Source organism: Ailuropoda melanoleuca, chromosome 3, assembly GCF_002007445.2.
Source record: "Ailuropoda melanoleuca isolate Jingjing chromosome 3, ASM200744v2, whole genome shotgun sequence".
In the NCBI taxonomy this organism is placed as follows: Eukaryota; Metazoa; Chordata; class Mammalia; order Carnivora; family Ursidae; genus Ailuropoda; species Ailuropoda melanoleuca.
In genome coordinates, this window is record NC_048220.1 from 130,192,973 (window position 1) to 130,211,491 (window position 18,519).

Below are 18,519 nucleotides of genomic sequence, written 5' to 3' on the forward strand. Positions count from 1 at the left end.
TTTAAGAAAAGAATTTCATCTACAGAGATCAATTCCTGGAATCATTGAAGTTTCAAATTTTTTGATTCATAAAAATTATGACTTTTTGGTCTTGATAATTACCCCTTTAGGGAACTAAACAGGAAAACACCCACGCCACGTAGACATCATACTGTTTACAAAAGGATAAGCAGGGCCCTTTAAATCCTTCAAACTTCCAAGATGGAATATAATGAACACATTAAAAAATAATTTTGAAAAGGGGCACCTGCCTGGCTCAGTTCATAGAGCATGGGACTCTCAGTCATGGGGTCGTGAGTTTGATCCCCTCATTGGCGGTAGAGGTTACTTTAAAAAAATTTTTTTTGAAGAATTTCAAGTGATCCTAAAAAATGATCATGGTATTTCGTTATTTGAAGTCTTGATTTTTTGTATCATGTTATATGTATATATAGTCAGAGAATATTATACATATAAAAATATATGTAAATATATTTTCATGTGTATACTTTTTCAGTTGTATATATTTTTGTTTATAGCAATTTATATATAAATACTGAATATAACTGAAAGTGTCCTGAAAGGATAAAAGAATTTATCTACGATACCCACATCAGGCAGTCATTTATTTGATGTTAGAACTGATGTTGGGAAAATACCTATAATTTAGCTAGTCATTCATATGCCAGTTCAGTCAACATTGAATAACTAATTTTAAATATTGCCTGACGATGCAGGAGGCCTCCTATGAGGTATCGGCATGTAATGAACTGCTCTAAAAATTCTAATCCTCTCATGAGTTTTACATCGATCAACTCCATTTTCAGTTCAGAATTTTAACGTATTTTCACATATTTCTTCTGAAGCTTCAATCTCTACAAAACTCAGCGTTAAATTGGAAGGAAAAGGTAGAAGAGTGAGGGGAAACAGCAACCGAATTTAAGTTTGATCGTGGATGGAGCCGAAAACACATTTGCTTTTCTATTCTTATGTCAGTTCAAAAAGAAAACAGTTCTGAGTTTAGCTAAATGAGGACTTTTTTGTAACTCCACTTGGATCACATTGTAAAAACCTTCTTAGAATTGTCACTCGTTTCCCACAATATTACCACATATTCTTTTGAGCCATTGGCAAAATGGATGCAATTTATAAAGTCTTTGCTCTTGCGTTGAGCTTTTGCCTGTCTCATATCTTTACATTTAAAAGCAAAAGCAATACCCACTGGGTTGAATATCTTTAATAGTATGGGTGTAATATGTAATTTGAAATTCCTAAGTTCAAAGTACAATTTATCTACAGCTTGATTTTACACTTGAAACATCCTTTGCTTCATAAGAGTTTGTAAAAAAAAAAAAAAATAGGGGGAAAAAATCTTCCTTCTGTCATTTTTAACAGTTTCCTTAGACTTGAGTAAAATATGTGGAAACATTAAAGAAAAATCAAAAGCATGTGCCCTCTTTTTGTTTTCTTATTCTTTTAATTGTAACACTTACCCAGGTATCAATTCTTTGTTATGCTCTTATACAAATATACTTTCAGAGCAAATTTTGAAGTAAATACAAATTCACAAAATGAATATATTTATTTTAATAACATTAATTTGAAGGATGATATTATTTTACTGAAGTTAAACCAGAATGTTGAGCTTAAGAACAAATCTGTAGCCCCTGTTGAGTTTTGTGTGTGTGTGTGTGTGTTTTGATTTTACTAATACTAATACACAGAAAACCTATTTGCAAAAGGATATTTATATAGTTTAAAGTATTTCAAAGCTTTTTTTGTGTGGGTTAAAATATTTAAAAAAAATATAGAACACATTCTTACCCAACATTTTGCAAGAATACTGTGCTTGTATGCAAATTTTGAAGCATAGCCCAAATGACTATAGACAATAAAAGCTTAACATTTTTTCTTTGGCTGGTCTATTGACTGGAAGGAGCTTTTAAATGTAAAAATGTGGACCCTGAAACCAGATGACCCTACCCAAATGGGTAGGAATAGGTTAAAACTTTTTAGGTCAGTATCTGAATAAAAAATAGTCTTTGTAAGACTATGTATGCTATATAATTTAAAGTGTGTATTTGTATTATTTATAAATTATATAATTATAGTATACATATTCTTAGAGAATTACAGATAATGTTATATATATATATATATATACACACACACACACACATTATTGTATACTTCATGGATTTCAAAGACTATATTCATCTTCTATTAATTTTTTGGACTCCAGGGGCACCTGGGTGGCTCAGTAGGTTAAGCATCTGCCTTCAACTCAGGTCATGATCCTGTGGGTCCTGGGATCAAGCCCTGAGTTGGGCCCCTTGCTCAGCAGGGGACCTGCTTCTCCCTTTCCCCCTCCTGCTCCCCCTGCTTGTTCTCTCTCTGTCAAATAAATAAAAGCTTTAAAAAAAATAATAATTCTTGGACTCCAGTTTGAAAACATTGACCTACAGGATCACAATGATAATTTATCTTCTGTTTGCTCTTGTCCCCTGTGTTGTTTATGTGTATCTGATTACATGCTATAATATAGTGAATTATAAATGTGTTGAAGAAATTAGCAGAAGTTCAAAACTTTTCTATATTACAAGATTTCAAATATATAGAATGAATTACAGCAAGCCATTTGTCTGTGAATCTGAAAGGATAATCAGTGATTCTATCCAACATTTGGCTGAGTAATATTGAATAACTCATTGAAAGACAGTCTGTTAAAATGAGAAACTCTACTACACATATCTGAAACCATCTGGTGTGCCAAAACTCTCCTCTCCTTTCAAACAAAAAGCTCCAATGTTTTCTGAGTTCTTTTACCTTCGCTATCACTGAATTCAGGTCATTGATTTTTTAATTCAGGATATTCAGGAGGGTTTCTGATTTGGCATTGATGAGCTCATTTATGTTTATTACAACAATTACTTAAAATAAAATAAGTACGCTTAAGACTAATGCATTTCATTTTATGAAAATTTTATCCCCAAAAATGTATAAAAGAAATAAATACAGATATTCAAATTAGTTGTATATATGCATGTTCATGTATTTAAGGGCTGTGCTTAGACAGTATCTGTAACACATTGAGAAATAAGATGGATTGACAGAAGGACAAATAGAAGGGTAGATATGTGATCTATATATGAGATGAGTCAAATATAGTTGACCCTTGAACAACATAGGTTTAAACTTTAGGAAGGTTAAACTTCACTTACATGTATTTTTTTATAAATACATAAACTTATGCTATCAATAAATATACAATTACTGTAAATGTACTTTCTCTTCCTTATTTTTTCTTAATAACATTATCTTTTATCTAGCTCACTTTATTTAAGAATACAATATATAAGGGGAGCCTGGGTGACTCAGTCAGTTGAGCGTCCAACTCTTTTAGGTCATGACCTCAGGGTCCTGGGATTGAGCCCAGCCTCGGGCTCCCCACTCAGCACAGAGTCAGGGGGGTCTCTTCCTCTCCCTCCCCTTCTGTTCCTCCCCTCTCTCATGTTCACTCTCTTTCTCTAAAATGAATAGCTAAATAAAATCTTTAAAAAAAAGAATACAAGATATAATACATATAACATACAAAATATGTATTAATTGACTTATTGTTTATATTATTGGTAAGGCTTCTAATCAATAGCTACTTGTAGTTAAGTTTTGTTGGATTTAAAAGTTATACACAGATTTTCAACTCCACAGGGGTCGACAACCCTAATCCCTGCATTGCTCAAGGGTCAACAGTAGATTAAAAGGTAAATGGTGGAATCTCTGGGATATATGTGTATATATAAATGTTTATCATGCATTTTCCTACTTTTTTTGAGTCTTTAAAATGTTTATAATCAAAGAGTTAGTAAAAAAAGAAGAAGAAGAAGAAGAAAGAAGAACAATGAAAAAAGAACCATATTTCTTTAACTTTTCTGATAAAAAAATTATACTGCAAGTATTTTTAATATAGGACCATCCCTTTAATGATGTTCTCTGTCTCTCTCTTTCTCTCTCTCCCTAAAAGCTCCATTCTGACTTAGATAAAGGAGAGGGCACTGTTAAATACACCCTCTCAGGAGATGGCGCTGGCACCGTTTTTACCATTGATGAAACCACAGGGGACATTCATGCAATAAGGAGCCTGGATAGAGAAGAAAAACCTTTCTACACCCTCCGTGCTCAGGCTGTGGACATAGAAACCAGGAAGCCCCTGGAGCCTGAATCAGAATTCATCATCAAAGTACAGGATATTAATGATAATGAGCCAAAGTTTTTGGATGGACCCTACGTTGCTAGTGTCCCAGAAATGTCTCCTGTAGGTGAGTAGGCAAATCAAAATTTTATCAGATGCAATGAAGCCTTTTCAACATTTATTTTTTGCAGGTTGATGTAAACATCTTACTTGTAAACCAGAAGATTATTATTCCACTAGAGAGGATACAGTTATTTTCATTTATATTTTCATTGTTTTTTCCTTTCTGCTCCATTCTAAATATACAAATAGATACATACATATCTAAGATATATAGCATTTGTTACTATTTTCTAATCTTTGCATTTACCTGAAGTCACAGAACTCCTTTATAATTAAGTACAAAACTCAATTTTTACTAAAATCCATTGTCTTTACAATTCCAGGTGCTTACATAGTGCTAAAGGTAACTACCATACCAACAAATACCAGATAGTAATTCTTGGCTCAAAGTAAATCATTCAAAGCATGTATCACATATAAGTCTGGAGGTGGGCTAGAAAGGAGAGTGTTGCTCCCTTTGTATCTATAGAAAGAGATTCCAGAAGGATGGTACTGTTTTCTTCTTGATTGTAAGTAATCTATAGTAGTTATGCCATCAAACCAGGAAGAAAATATTATTGTGAACACATTATAAGAATAAATTTACGTTTAGCTATAGTATCACTACTGTTCTTGATAGTTTAAATTTGATATGAATTCACACTTCAAAATCAACCTAAATTTAAAAGTTCTATGATATGTATTTTGAGGTCAGTGAATTAAGGATGACAGCTTTAATGACGATTTTAAATAACTTTTAATCCAAAGTCAACACTGCCAAAGCCTTACTCTATTTCAAAGTAACTTCTGGTGTCCAGCACATTTGTAAGATAAAACTACCCATCACTTCGAGGTTACAACCTGAAACTCATATTGTGAGCCATTGCTAATTTTCCTGTCTGACATTCCTCAGAGAGCTTCTGCTGGCCCTACAACCATCCCAGACATGCATAAACTATACCAAGGGTAGAAGCAGGTTAGTGGCTTTAAAAGTTGTCACATGGATTTACCACAAATTCACTTGAAATTGTGTCTGTGACCTTACCAGGTATTCAAAGATCATATTCTCTCCATGACCTGAGAAATCAGCTCAAAGTAGTTTACTTAGATTTTAAACATTAGTGTACAGTAACAGGGCTGAAAATGTGTTATTCAGTTCTTGCTACAATTTTTTGAGCTGCCTTTTTTTATATGGTGCTGATTGCTAGAGATTTAGAAGTATAATTGTGAAGTCTATCTTATTAAAAAGTAGCCCCTGAAAATGGGGAGAACTTGTTTTTTAATTGTGCCTTGATTTTACTGGGAGAGAAAAATGAAAGTACCATTTTGAGAAAAAGTAAGGCTTTTAAGAAGATAATGTTCTATTGTACCTAAATGGTTTAACCCAGGGCTTACTTTAAGTAAATTGGAATATTTACATGAATTTATAACCCGCAGTGACTATTACAAAAACTACATCCTTAAAGCAAACTTACACATCCCTCTGCATTATTAGAAATTTCTGTCTTATTAGATAAATAATTAGGTCTTTTGTTGCACCAATTTGGATAAAGGGAAGGACTGCAGGGTCTGAACTCTTACATAAAGGAGTTCACAGCTAGCGCCTGAAGAGAGAAATAAATCTGGAAAATCAGGGTAGGTAAGTGAGAAAACAAAGTGATCCCAGCTTTTGCAGTATTGGAGTGAGACAAATTTGCTATACTGTCTTAAGGTATCAGAAATATCTAGGGAGGAATAAGTTCTTTTAAATGTTTTGCCATAGGACATTACTGAAATTTCTCATCAGTTATTCAAGAGACTCCAGTAAACACTTAAACTGATTTTCAGCACACCCTCCCTGCTTTTTTTTTTTTTTAAAATAATAGAGGAGTGTTTCTTTTGAATGTGATACCACATTGCATGCTATGGGTTCACCTAGGCATTATTGGACTACGTTTACATAATATCCTTTTTTCAAGTGTATACTAAAAAGTATAAACACCACTTATGAATTAAATATCTACCATGTATTACTTTTGCCATTCCCCATAATCCTGCCTCTACACAGAACCAAAAACACAGGAGACCCAGTTAGGCTTGTGGCATTTGTTGTTTCTGCTTTTACATGACCAGTCTAAAGCTAATGAAAAACTGCTGGGCATCCATCCAGCCATCATATTTATATTCCTAATGCTCCGAGCTCCATTCCCAAGCGCACCCTTCTTACCATATGGAAATGGTCCCTGCTGTAAGGCACTTAGTCCAACGATTACTGCTCTCTATTTTCTTTTCCTGTATCCCTTCTAAGCACTTTCTGCCTCGGTGTCATTTTCTTTGGAATATCAAAATTACTTTTGGTGAAGACTAGATGGTATTCTCATGGTGTATTAGACAGTATAGCTATTGTCACAGCAACTCTCGCTGGCACTGTGTTTGAGTGTTCTCTAGGAAATAACTATCCCTTCCCAGTAATTGACAGTATTGTTATTGACAATGTTGGCAAAGAAGCAACCAAGTTACACATATATGGAGTAAAATAGCTTATAGTAATACCAAAACCCAAGAAATATTGGGACATCAAAACAATTTATTATGCAAATGTCAAGTTAGCAATAATAAATTGTGCATCTGGAATGTGATAAACAATTAAACGTGGAATGGAAATGAGCTAAAGTGAAACTTAATATAATCATGGGGAGTGGTGTTGAGCAAGGTGGGTAGAGATTTCAGAGGAAAATCAACATTTAAGGCTTATCAGATTGTGGAATATATTTTTTTCCAGAAAGTTAAAGAAAATTCTATTGAATCTATGAATTGTTTAAGAGAAAGGTCACTTTGTTACTAACTTGTGCTGCATGCAATATGCCATGGAAGTAATATTCACAGATAAAGTGCTTTTACTCTGACCCGAGGAAATTACTTAATGATCCAGATATTCCCCAACTCAGACTTTCTCCCTGGAGACAAATTTGGACGTTATGAATGTGGTCTTAATTCTTTAAGATCACTACAGTAACAGTGAATTATAGTAACGTGCCTTCTTTAATACCGGTGGTTATGCATGGGTATGGCATGCAGTTTCAGTAACTTTTCCTAGAGAGCTGACAGGTGTAACATCTTTAAACCCTTGTTCATACTTGTATTATCTTCCTCTGTGAGCTAAGCCAGTTTGAGGCAGCCGATTGGGTTATTCATAACCAGGTCTCTATGACAGGTTTTAATGCCAAATCTGAATCATATTTATGTAGTAAGACCTACCATTTCCTGAGCAATAGTTAAGGACCAGGTAATCCAACTAAAGATTTGCATTCCCTGTTTTTTTATGTAACCACTACAATAATTTTATGCAGTATCGTTTACTATTTGTTCTTAATTTTTATATGAAAACTGAACTCTAATTTCAGAATGTAGGTATGACTCCCAGAGTCTTTAGATCAAAGTTAATTGCAACCCATTATACCCTTTAGTGACTTCTAAAATGTCTTTGGGCCTTAAATTTAGCTTTCAATCTCAGATGAGTTGGTTAAGACCTTGAAATGCTTACTTTACTTTTTATTTTATTTTATTTCATTTTATTTTATTATAAACCTGAAGATGGGGGACCCTGTTTAAAATAAAATCTGAGGACTAGGTATCTCTTATTCACTGACTTAAAAGAAAAAAAATAGTATAAGTGTAAATAAACCAAGATACACCTAAAGAGAATTACACTGCTGGCTTATTAAAAAATTGACATGCACTCCCTTACTTTTTCCCATGAACTCTATTTTTTGTTTTACAGGAAGTTTGGGGAAAAGTGCTACATTTTTGGTGGAGATTTTTTGAAGGTTTTTAAACAGAGAATATTTTCTATGTGGCCACACTTAAACAGTTCAGCTCCACGAAGGAAATGGTGAAAATGATGACTATACCTAATTTAATTTATTGCACCATTATTATAATTTAGAAACATATAAATTTCCAAACTTCCTTGCTTTCACAGAAGTGCCATAGGGAGACAGAAGAAGAAATTGCAAAACGGATACATTATCCTACCATATGAGCTAGCCAATGGCCACAGAGAGCGGCTTAAGTGGTATAGTGGAACAGTCTCATTGGTCTCTGTCTGTGCCCTATAAGCAGAATTTTGCCAGGAAGCTGGAGACAGAATGTTAGCTGTTTTCTAACAAATAAAGACATCCTCTACCTATAACCAAAATGCAATTATTAAAATCAGGAAATTAGCATTAATGCATTATTGGGATCTAACCTTTAGACCCCATTCATGCTTTATCAGTTGTTTCAATAATATCTTACATAAAACAGTTTTCCAGGTCAAAATCACATGATGCATTTAAATGCTGTATCTCTTTAGTTTCCTTCAATCTGGAGCAATTCCTTACTTTTTCTTGATTTTGTGACAGGTTTGAGGATTCTTGGCCGGTGATTATTTAGAATGTCCCTCGTCCTGGGTTTGCCTGACGTTTCCTCATGTACAACTTCAGGGTATGCTTCCTTGTTCGGTGCATCACAGACATGGCGCTGTGATCTTGCTGCGTCTCATCAGGTGGAACGGGGTTTTGATTTGTCCCTTTACTAATAATGTTAATTCTTATTACTTGACCAACATTGCGTATTAGTTATCTGTTGCTGCACAATACATTAGCCGAAGGCTAGCAGTGTAACACAACAAACTTCTATTATCTTACAGGATCATAGATACCCAGGAGTGGCTTGGGTGGGTACCTTTCGCTCAAGGTCTCCCAAAAGGTTGTATCCGTAGCCGGGGCTATGGTCTGATCTAAAGTCTTCCTTGGGAGGAGGTAGAAATTTGCTTCCAAGCTTACTCCTGTGGTGATTGGTAGACTTCAGTCTCTTGCTATGTAGACCTTTCTACAGGGTTACCTCACAGCATGGCAGCCATCTGGCCCCAGAAAGAGCTATCTAAACAGACAGCTAGTAGAGAAGAACATGTCTAATCAAAGCCACAGTCTGTATTTATAACCAATATTTAAAGTGACATCCTCCCACTTCTGCCATATTCCAGTTGTTAAAAGTAAGTCTAGCCCACATTCAGGAAATGGGATTATCCAAGAGAATGAACACAAGGTAAGCTAAAATCATTGAGGGCCTTCTACCACAGTTTACCCTCTGAACCCCAATGATTCATGTTGCTGCATTATGCAATGTATACTCAGCCCCTTTCTGGGACCCCAAAACCTTTTTCCCTCATTGCATGAGTCCAAAGTCCAGAAACTCATCATATAAATTAAGTGCAAGAGCAAATGAGATTCCTTAGATTTATTTCCTCTTGATCTGCAGACTCATGACGCTAAAGAAACCAGTTACTTACCCCTACCCCGACACCTAACACACAGTGGTGAGATAAGGATGAGAAAACTTCTGTAGACATTTCTGTTAAAAAAAAGAGGGGAAATGCAGGAAATAAAGGAGTTATTAGTCCATCACATCCCTGAAATCTAGCTGGTAAATATTAAAAGTCCTCTGATTAGGTTCAAAGCCTGAGAATATATTCCCATGGCTCTCAGTTATACTTCCTGGGCTTTTGGTTTCTACCTTCTGAGTTATCCTTCATTTTTTATGCAATGCAGCATGTACTCGCCTCTAAGCATCACTCTTGGTCAGCTCCCTGCCAATAGAATTCAAAGTGTTCAAAAGCCTATTCTTACTGTACAATCTCTGACTCTCTTTCTTCAGTTCACACTTTTGATGTTTCTACATATAGAACTCTTTATTTTGTCAGTAGTATGGGTATCCCATGAATCTTTTTGGGGATCACTGAATTAGACAAAAAAATCCCTTCAAGATAAATCCTCTCTACCTTGGACCCTATGGAAGTGCCTGAGCGACAAAGCCTTTATATGAATTAGAACCCTTATTGTTTGCCTAAAAAGAACTTTGAGTCGTACTTACCCATTTATCTCTTAAGAGAGAAATTTGTCTGACTAGACAGTAAACTAATGGACCATCCTTGATGTTTCTAAGATCCTAACAAAAAATTTTACAGTCACCGCCATGGCTTTATCTTTTAACCATACTTTCCCGTGTGCCACCGGATTTGACTTTGGCCTAGAAACCATTTCTTAATTTTAGCATCATTTGCCATCTGGAAAGACTAGCAATCTTTAAAACCAGTGAGATCTGGATCCTTTTTGTTCAAAAGTCCCTGGGTCCTTTTCTATTGTTCAAATAAATGCAGGCAACAGTTTTGCTAAATTTTCTGTCACTGCATGACAGTGATCTTCTAGTTACCAGTAAGATATTCTCATTTTCCTGCAAGTCCTCACGTGTAGCCCCTTCCAAGTCCAACATGCAATAAAGAGCGTGTTCAATGAATGCATTTTTTACTGATATCCTCCTCAAAGCCCACACTGCCTGACTGCAAAACCATTACCACCTTCAAAGTGTTTGTTATAGCAGTACCCCACTACCAGGTATGAAATTGCTATTATCTACTACTATATAACAGATTACTACAGGATTTAGAGGCTTAAGACTGCAAGTATGTATTATTTCTTGATTTATTTGGGTCATGAATTTGGGCTCAGCTTAGCTGGGTGTCTCTGCATTGAAACCTCTTGTGGATTTAGAGTCAAGCTGGCAATAAAAAGTGTGATTTCATCTGAAGGTTCACCTGTGTGGGGGGTATACTTCCAAGCCCAGTCATGTGGTTGTTGTCTTAGAATTGATATCTTGTCCCTTCTGCTATATTTTATTTGTTGGGATCAACTTGATAACTTCATTTTACTCTCCAGGAAAGGAATTAGCCAAAGGTGTGACTATTGGAGGCAGGCATAACTGAGGTCTGTGTTAGAGGCTGTTTATATTAGACAATGATTCCACTGTAAAGTTACTCTGAATTATTATATATTTGTCAAAAGCTTTTTTTTTTTTCTAAAGGTATTTTGAAACTAGGGATATAACCTAGTCCTCATCACACTTTCAAATTACCCATCTATTAGTTTGTGTCAGCGTAGTCTCAAGGTTTCTTATTGTATTAAATTGGTTCTAATGTATTATCACCATTATTGATTTTAATATTGAAATTATTTAGTCTGAAATGTGAAATATAAGTAAAGACACTTTAAGCTGATTTGTGTGTCATTTCAACGTTACCTCTTAATTATTTGAATATTCCCTTACTTTCTGGCCACAAAATATATTTGGGACTTGTCTTGCATTTTTCCTTCCTCAGCTCTGGGAGAAACTATTTCTCCAAGGAGCTCTCTTCCCACCCTCATAAAAAATAATATTTAGAAGCCAAAATCTGGTTGCTATGTGTGTCCTTTGCTATTGGAAAATCATTGCTCTTAGGTCCTCTCAGTGGGTACAGCTAGAGTGTATCTATGTACATATACATATATAATTTTTATTTCTGTATCATTTTTTTTAAGTTTTTCTTTATTTGAAAGAGAGAGAGAAAGAGAGAGCATGAGTGGGAGAGGGGCAAAGGGAGAAGCAGACTCCTCAATGAGCAGGGATCCTGATGTGGGACTTGATCCCAGGACTCCGCATTCACGACCTGAGCCAAAGGCAGATGCTTAACCAACTAAGCCATCCAGGTGCCTCTTTTTCTCTATCATTCTAAATATATTGAAAACATTGATTTCATACCAATATCTCATATCTAATCTAACACCACTATTTATTCTAGTTTTTTTTTAACCCTTTTATAATTTACAACTCTCTTTTCCAAGAGTGAGAAATCTGGCTGTTGTTATCCTTAAGATATTTTGTTATTTGATCAAACCCCCTGTATGCAACAAATCTTTTACTGTCACTCAGCCTCTCTACTCTTTCCTAGTTGTGAGCATTCGCAATAGGTTTTTTTGTCCTCATTGTTCTTTGATTTCATTACCTGCAAATGAGGACTAAAAATACCTAATTCCCAGAGTTACTGCAAGCAATCAAAGAGAAAATTTATGTGTAACACTTACTACAATGCCTGGATAAATGCGATCAATAAATGGGGATGGGTCCTGTGCATAATTTGATGATTATTCTCAGGAAACTGGTAGAATGCCTGACTTATAGAGGTCCTAGCTAAGGATCCTTCTCCCTTTTTTTCCGGATGGTCCCTCCCTCTGCCACATGAGCTCGATATTTACGGTTGCTTTTACTACACGCTCCACCTGGTCTCTTTAAAAACCTGATAGTCTTCCTACCCCAATTTACATTTTCTTAGGTGTAGAGTGCTCTTCTATCTTAATTTGTGGCAACAAGCTGTTGATTTGTAAGAAACACCAATTATCAGATTACACTTTTGCTTTCCAATCCGCTGAGTGGCTTCAACACCTTCGATGAGATTGAGCTAGGCCTGGTGACCCCTCCGTTGTCAGCAGCGAAGTGTCCGCAGCACACAGCGTGGCAGAGCTATTTTCAGGGCCATAGGATGTTATGACTGTGTGTTCAGAGAGCATTTTATTCCTCCGTTTGATTCCTGTGTTTTTATCAGCGGTGCAATTGCAAAGGTAATGCTATTGACAGTTTTTGTGTGGCCTTGAGAGAAGTGTATGAATTGTTTTACTAGCAGCACAGTGACTCCCTCAACATAAACCGTGCTGCACTGATAGTTGCTTTAGAGACACTGATCAGCAGTAAATGTTAAAAATTAACAAGAAGTTCCTTTTTTTCCTAACCACCAAATGACTCTAAGCATTAAATATATGTTAGCAGGAGTTGCTGCTTGGCCACTGAGTGGTTCAAAACATTAAACATATTTTTAAAGTATTACTCTTTCCCCAGCCTCCAAGTGGTTGTAAACATTAAATATGTTTTATAAAAACTGCTTTGCCAGCTACTGGCAGGATAGCTATGAACATCATTTTTCTTTAAAGTTGCCTTCCAGCTGCAAGACTGTTTTTTTTTTTCTTATTTGCTCTATTCTATTTATTTTTTTGTACACAAAAGCAGGCAAGAGGGAACCTTGGCCCAATTGTCTTTTTCTTTATGATAAGTGAACATGGGAGCACAGTTGCACCTATATAAAACTGTGTTAGCAGTAGGAGTTCTCAGAGGTTTGATTGCTTATGCTGGGGATTCCACATGGATGTCAGCTCCGTCTTCCAAAATCATTTTCATTTCTGCTTTCCATTGTGCAATGCATGGAGGTATGAAGATGGGTAGAATCTAAGCTTAGTATTTAGGAAAATAACTTCAAGCAACCAGATGCCAATGGATTATGCCCATTGATCAAGGTGAAACTATCCCATTGAGAAAAGAGGCTCCCAGAGAGGCAACATGGCAGGACTAGTAAGGCAATGAGATCTTTAACCCAGACATAGGAAGGGCTTGAAATCTCTGTCTGGAAATAACTCAATGTGAAAACCACATGCAATTCCGACAGTGAAGAGCATGTCCCTATATGAAAAGTCTATCCAGGAATTAGCCCAGAAAAATTGTGTATTTGAACCACATTCACAGTGAAAATGAAGTGTGGCACTTGAGTCAATTGAAAACATGAATCCGCTCTGTCACTCCAGGCATAGCAATTCATCATCAAGCTAAATAATTACCCAGTAAGGCTTTTATTTCTATGGGGTCCAAGTATTTTCCAATTCATGCAAAATTGAATTTTGCCAAATGTTGTTTTGTCAGTATACGTACATCAGACTTAATGGAATACGCATTATGGACCAGGCACTTTTAGGTACTGGGGTTAGAAACAGTGAGAAGAACAGGCACAACTCCTGGCCTCAGAAAGTTTCATTCCAGAGATCTCGTGCAGGGGCAGCGAACTATGTTCTGTGGGCAAAGTCTGGCACACCACTGTTTCGTGGAAAACAGTCACACTTCATTTACATATCGTCTGTGCCGTTTCACACTGCAGTGGCAGTGTTGGCAAAAACCGTATGATCTGTAAAGACCAAAATGTTTACTGTCTGGTCCCTTACAAGGTGTTTGTGGAGCCATGAAATAGAGGATTGAGTATCAGAGGACATTAAGGTCAATATTTTAAATACATGTATGAGAAAGAGGAGTGTTCACTCTAGAAAATATCTCCTCAAAAAGAAATAAAAATTTAAAAAAGAAAGAAAGAAAGGAAGAAATGGCAGGATCAGAGGTAAAATGAGGAGTGGAAGCAAGTCCCACATTTACATAGGCTCCCATTTAGTTTGTGCTGAAAGGAATGGTTTGACTCGATTATGAGCGCTTAAGCACTGTCCTTAAGTATTAAAGGTTCATGATATTGTATTTTTTATTTCCCTGAAATAATAATTCTTCTTTCAAATATGTAACCATATATATATATATATATATTATATATATATTAATATATAATTAAAAGAAAAATTTAGAGCTGAAACTAAGAAGATAGAAAGAGAATAACCTCTAAATTGGGTGGAAGCATTCCTGATTTGATGTCTCAGGATTCGTTAAGTTCTTTTCCTCACTGAGATGTAAGTGGTAAAAAAGAAAAACCGAAAATTACTGCAAGCAAGTTTAAACCCAACAACCAGTCTTAGTGATTGCTACCCAGTATGTATTATAGGAGACTTTCTCAGAAAGTTAGTTTCAGGTGACTTTATCAAGATTGGCACTATTTTCGGTTCTGACCAAGAAACTGAAACTTGAAAAAAAAAAAAAAACCAGCAGCTACAATTTTATAAATAATTAACAAAAATGAATATCAAAATATGGTACAATTTGTTTAATTGGCAACAGTACTAGAAGAAAAAGAAACATGTCAATTGAACTGTCGTCTATGTTAATTTTGCCTCTGAGAAAAACATTGTAATGGGATAATTTCATGAAATGCTTTGATGGCAAGAAAGTGCCAAAATGTGATTAGCTGCTGCACAATTCAAATTAGACAAGAAAGCAATTGGTGGCAGCCTGAATATGGAGAGGTTTTGTTTCATGCCTTTTCCTTCTCTTTTTCCATGTGTTTAATCAAGAATATTTTGTTTGACAGCGAAATGATTTATACTAAACACATTGTTATCACAAGCATTTAGTAGAAACTTCACTATAAAAGGAGAAAACACACTTCTATTTTCCCAAATCTCTTAAAACATATAATTACCATCTGAAAGAATTTGTCGTCTTCAAAAAAGTAATTTTTTTGTAACTGATATTAAGTATCTATTTAACTAACGGCCATAATTAGAAGCAACTCACCCTTATGATTATGTTTATATTTCTATCATCGAATATATTCACTTGATATTTAAACTGGATTGTCTTTTATTATTTTTATTTCTACTCAGTCAGAATGGCTTTTCTAGAATTTTTAATGATCATGTAAACTTTACTACCTATATTTCTTATCCCAAGTTCTTAAAAAAAAAATCTGGTATATACCTAAACTAGTACAGAGTTCTAAAACTCAGAAATACAAAGGGAATTATGAAGAATTCATTTTCTAGTAGATCATAGCTTTGCACAGATGGTTGCTTAAATACAATGTATGGACATTCTCTTTTGTATTTTTTAAAAATATGAGTTATGTGTCACCTGCACCGTAACAGATCCTTATCCCATATCACCAAGAACAATGTCTTCCTATGTTAATTCCTAAAAACAGAAGTAGGTTTAGAGTTTCTAAATGTGGGAAAGCTATTAGAGTTAAATAGTGTTGAGTCTTTTCTCATAATAATAATATTACTTTATTTGTTAAATACCAGGAGAAGGAAGACTTTTAAAGATTATTCTGTTAAATACCAGAAGAAGGCAGACTTTTAAAGATTATTCTTTGGGCGCATATATTTACTTCTCATGATAGTGGCTTGTGGAAAGTATCTTATAAAGAACTAATACAACTAAAAAAAGTGAGGTTAAAAGAGTGATTGTTGAACACTGGTGATAAATAATTGTCCTAATTCTAGAAAGGCAGAATATTATTGGGAAAAAAAAATAGATTTTAAAATACCAAAGATCTGTATTCAAGCTTTGTTGAAATATGAGGGAATATTTTAAAAAGTGTCTCCTTTTTGTAGAGCTTAGATGGAAAGTACTATTTGCCACTAAAAGTATTTTTATAAGGATTGAAGGAGATACAATTTCTAAAAAAACAACAACAAAAAACTCAAAAAACTAAACCCTAGAAGGTTTTCAATAAATGCTAATCATTTTCTCCTCCCTTCCCTCAGCAGCTTTTTCTATGGGGTTTTAGATTTGGCAAAGGTAAGAGTCTGATTACTTTTCTTTCTTTATCCTCGTAATTGTTCCTAGTGAATCAAGTAAGAAGGACATTTCTAGAAACATCTCCTTTCATAAATACATATATATTTTTTATTAAATACTGCTCATCCAAAATGTTTGAATAGAGTCTCAGAACATAGGTAGTAATATATGATAGGTATAAAATATCAGGAAATGCTATGCAAAAATATGTCTAGTGGATGTTAAAAGTAGTATCTTATAGTTCAAATTCATAAAAATGGACTGCACACATTTATTTCTTCTTAGCTCTAAAAACACCACTGAAATAGCAGAATGTAATGCTTATAAAAGATAACCATAGGAAACATGGAAATGTTCTAGCAGACCCAAAAGTAAGGAATTTCTGAAGTATAAAGATTATGTCAGAGGGACTTCTATTTTGGGCTACAATAGAATTATTGGCACTAGGCTTGAATTTTCACCATAAACAATGATAGACTGGGCAACATATATGAGGCAATAGTTTTTATGTATGTGACAAAAAAATACAAACTTGTCAACCTGGAGGGAAGGGAAAGACATGACATGAGCCCCACGGTTAGCTGGATCCTGATTAGGGGCACTTTTGCTACCATGACACTAAGGGGAGTCTAAGAATAATGAGTCAGGAGATAGAAATTATAGCTTGCAGCTGCTAAGTGACTGCAATTTGAGACCTGCTGAAGTGGCTGGAATTTGTGTAGGAAAGTAAGGAGAGGCACAGAGAAACATTGCAAAAGCCAGAGTAAGGTTTTAGCACGGGTTTTCACCAAGGACTGTTCTATGCATGAACAGAATCAGCACCTCTAGGGTTGTAAGGCTGAGATCTCAATGGTAACACAAGGCAGGAAGATGTTGAAGTTACTGACTAGCCACAGGGGAGATGACATTGAATATCTCAGACATTTACATGAGGCACCAGAAAGGCTATGCATTAGGAGTCAGGGCCCTTTCCTTCAATAAAGGTCATGCCCTATGTCTAAGAACAAAAAAGAAAGAGACTTTTCCTAACAAAGAGTTAAAGTAGGCCTGACAAATTCAAAAGTATCTGCCAGTAATTTAACTGCTTTCAAAGGATTATCTTAAGACCCTTTATAAGAAGATAATATCCAGATTTTCTACAGTGTATTATTTAAAATTTCCAGCATGAAGTAAACACAAATAGAATTTGTTCAAAGAAGCAAGAAAATTTGATCAATATTCAAAGAAAAAAATCAATAATAATAAACATCATGATGCCTGGAAAAGACTATCATGATGATAGAAAAACAGTAAGTGTGAATTATGAAAAATGGACATTCCAGAAGTAACAAGTGCAATATATACAATAACTCACAGGCAGGGCTTAATATCAGACTGCAACTATTGGAAAAAATACAAATGATGTTGAAATCGGAGTCTGTGAAATTATCCAATCTCAAATAAAAGGAGAATATGACTGAGATAAATAAGAGACTGACAACATGGGATGACATCAAGCCATCAAACATCTGTAAAATTGGAGTCAAAGAAAGATAAGAGGCAGAAGAGGGTAGAAGCAATATATTTGAATAAAAAATTGCCAATGCTTCCAATTTTTTATTAAAAATTACAATGTAAAGATCCAAGAACCTCAACCAAACAGCAAGGTACATGGAAAGGCTGAAACAAACTAGAGAATAATTTAAAACATCCATTTAAGTAATGATAAGCCTGGAAAAGAAAAAAAAGAAAGGAGTGACAGCCATAAATACATAATTAAATGCCTAAAACAGTAAACAAATCACATGGTAGACTTAAACACAGCCACATCAATAATAAATAAATGTAAATGTCGTCAACACTTGCATCAGTGTGCTAACGTTACTGTGACCAAGTACCACAAACTCAGTAACTTAAACGACAGAAAATTATTTTCTCACATTTTTAGAGACTAGAAGTAAAATCACTGTTTTGGTTTCTTTGGTGGGCTGTGGGGCAGAATCTATTCTGGACTTCTGTCCTTGGCATATAGGCAGCTGTCCTCATGTTCACATGTGTGTCTGCATCCAAATTTTTCCTTTTTAGAGGGACACCAGTCATATTAGATTGGAATCCTAATGATCTCATTTTAACTCAATTATCTCTGTGAAAGATCTTTTCTCCAA

The 18,519-nt window shown here is 35.0% G+C and overlaps 1 protein-coding gene across 5 annotated transcripts in view; it reads left to right on the forward strand.

The window, feature by feature from the left end:
- LOC100471557 (cadherin-12) overlaps nt 1-18,519 on the forward strand; it is a 1,012,668-nt gene that overhangs the window by 807,944 nt on the left and 186,205 nt on the right. For 4 of the 5 annotated variants that reach the window (XM_034657064.1, XM_034657066.1, XM_034657065.1 and 1 more), the window contains one exon: nt 4,001-4,295. The exons of the other annotated variant lie outside the window; for it this stretch is intronic. In XM_034657064.1, coding sequence (XP_034512955.1) covers nt 4,001-4,295 — 295 coding nt within the window. The remainder of the gene's footprint in view (nt 1-4,000; nt 4,296-18,519) is intronic. 5 annotated transcript variants of the gene reach the window in all.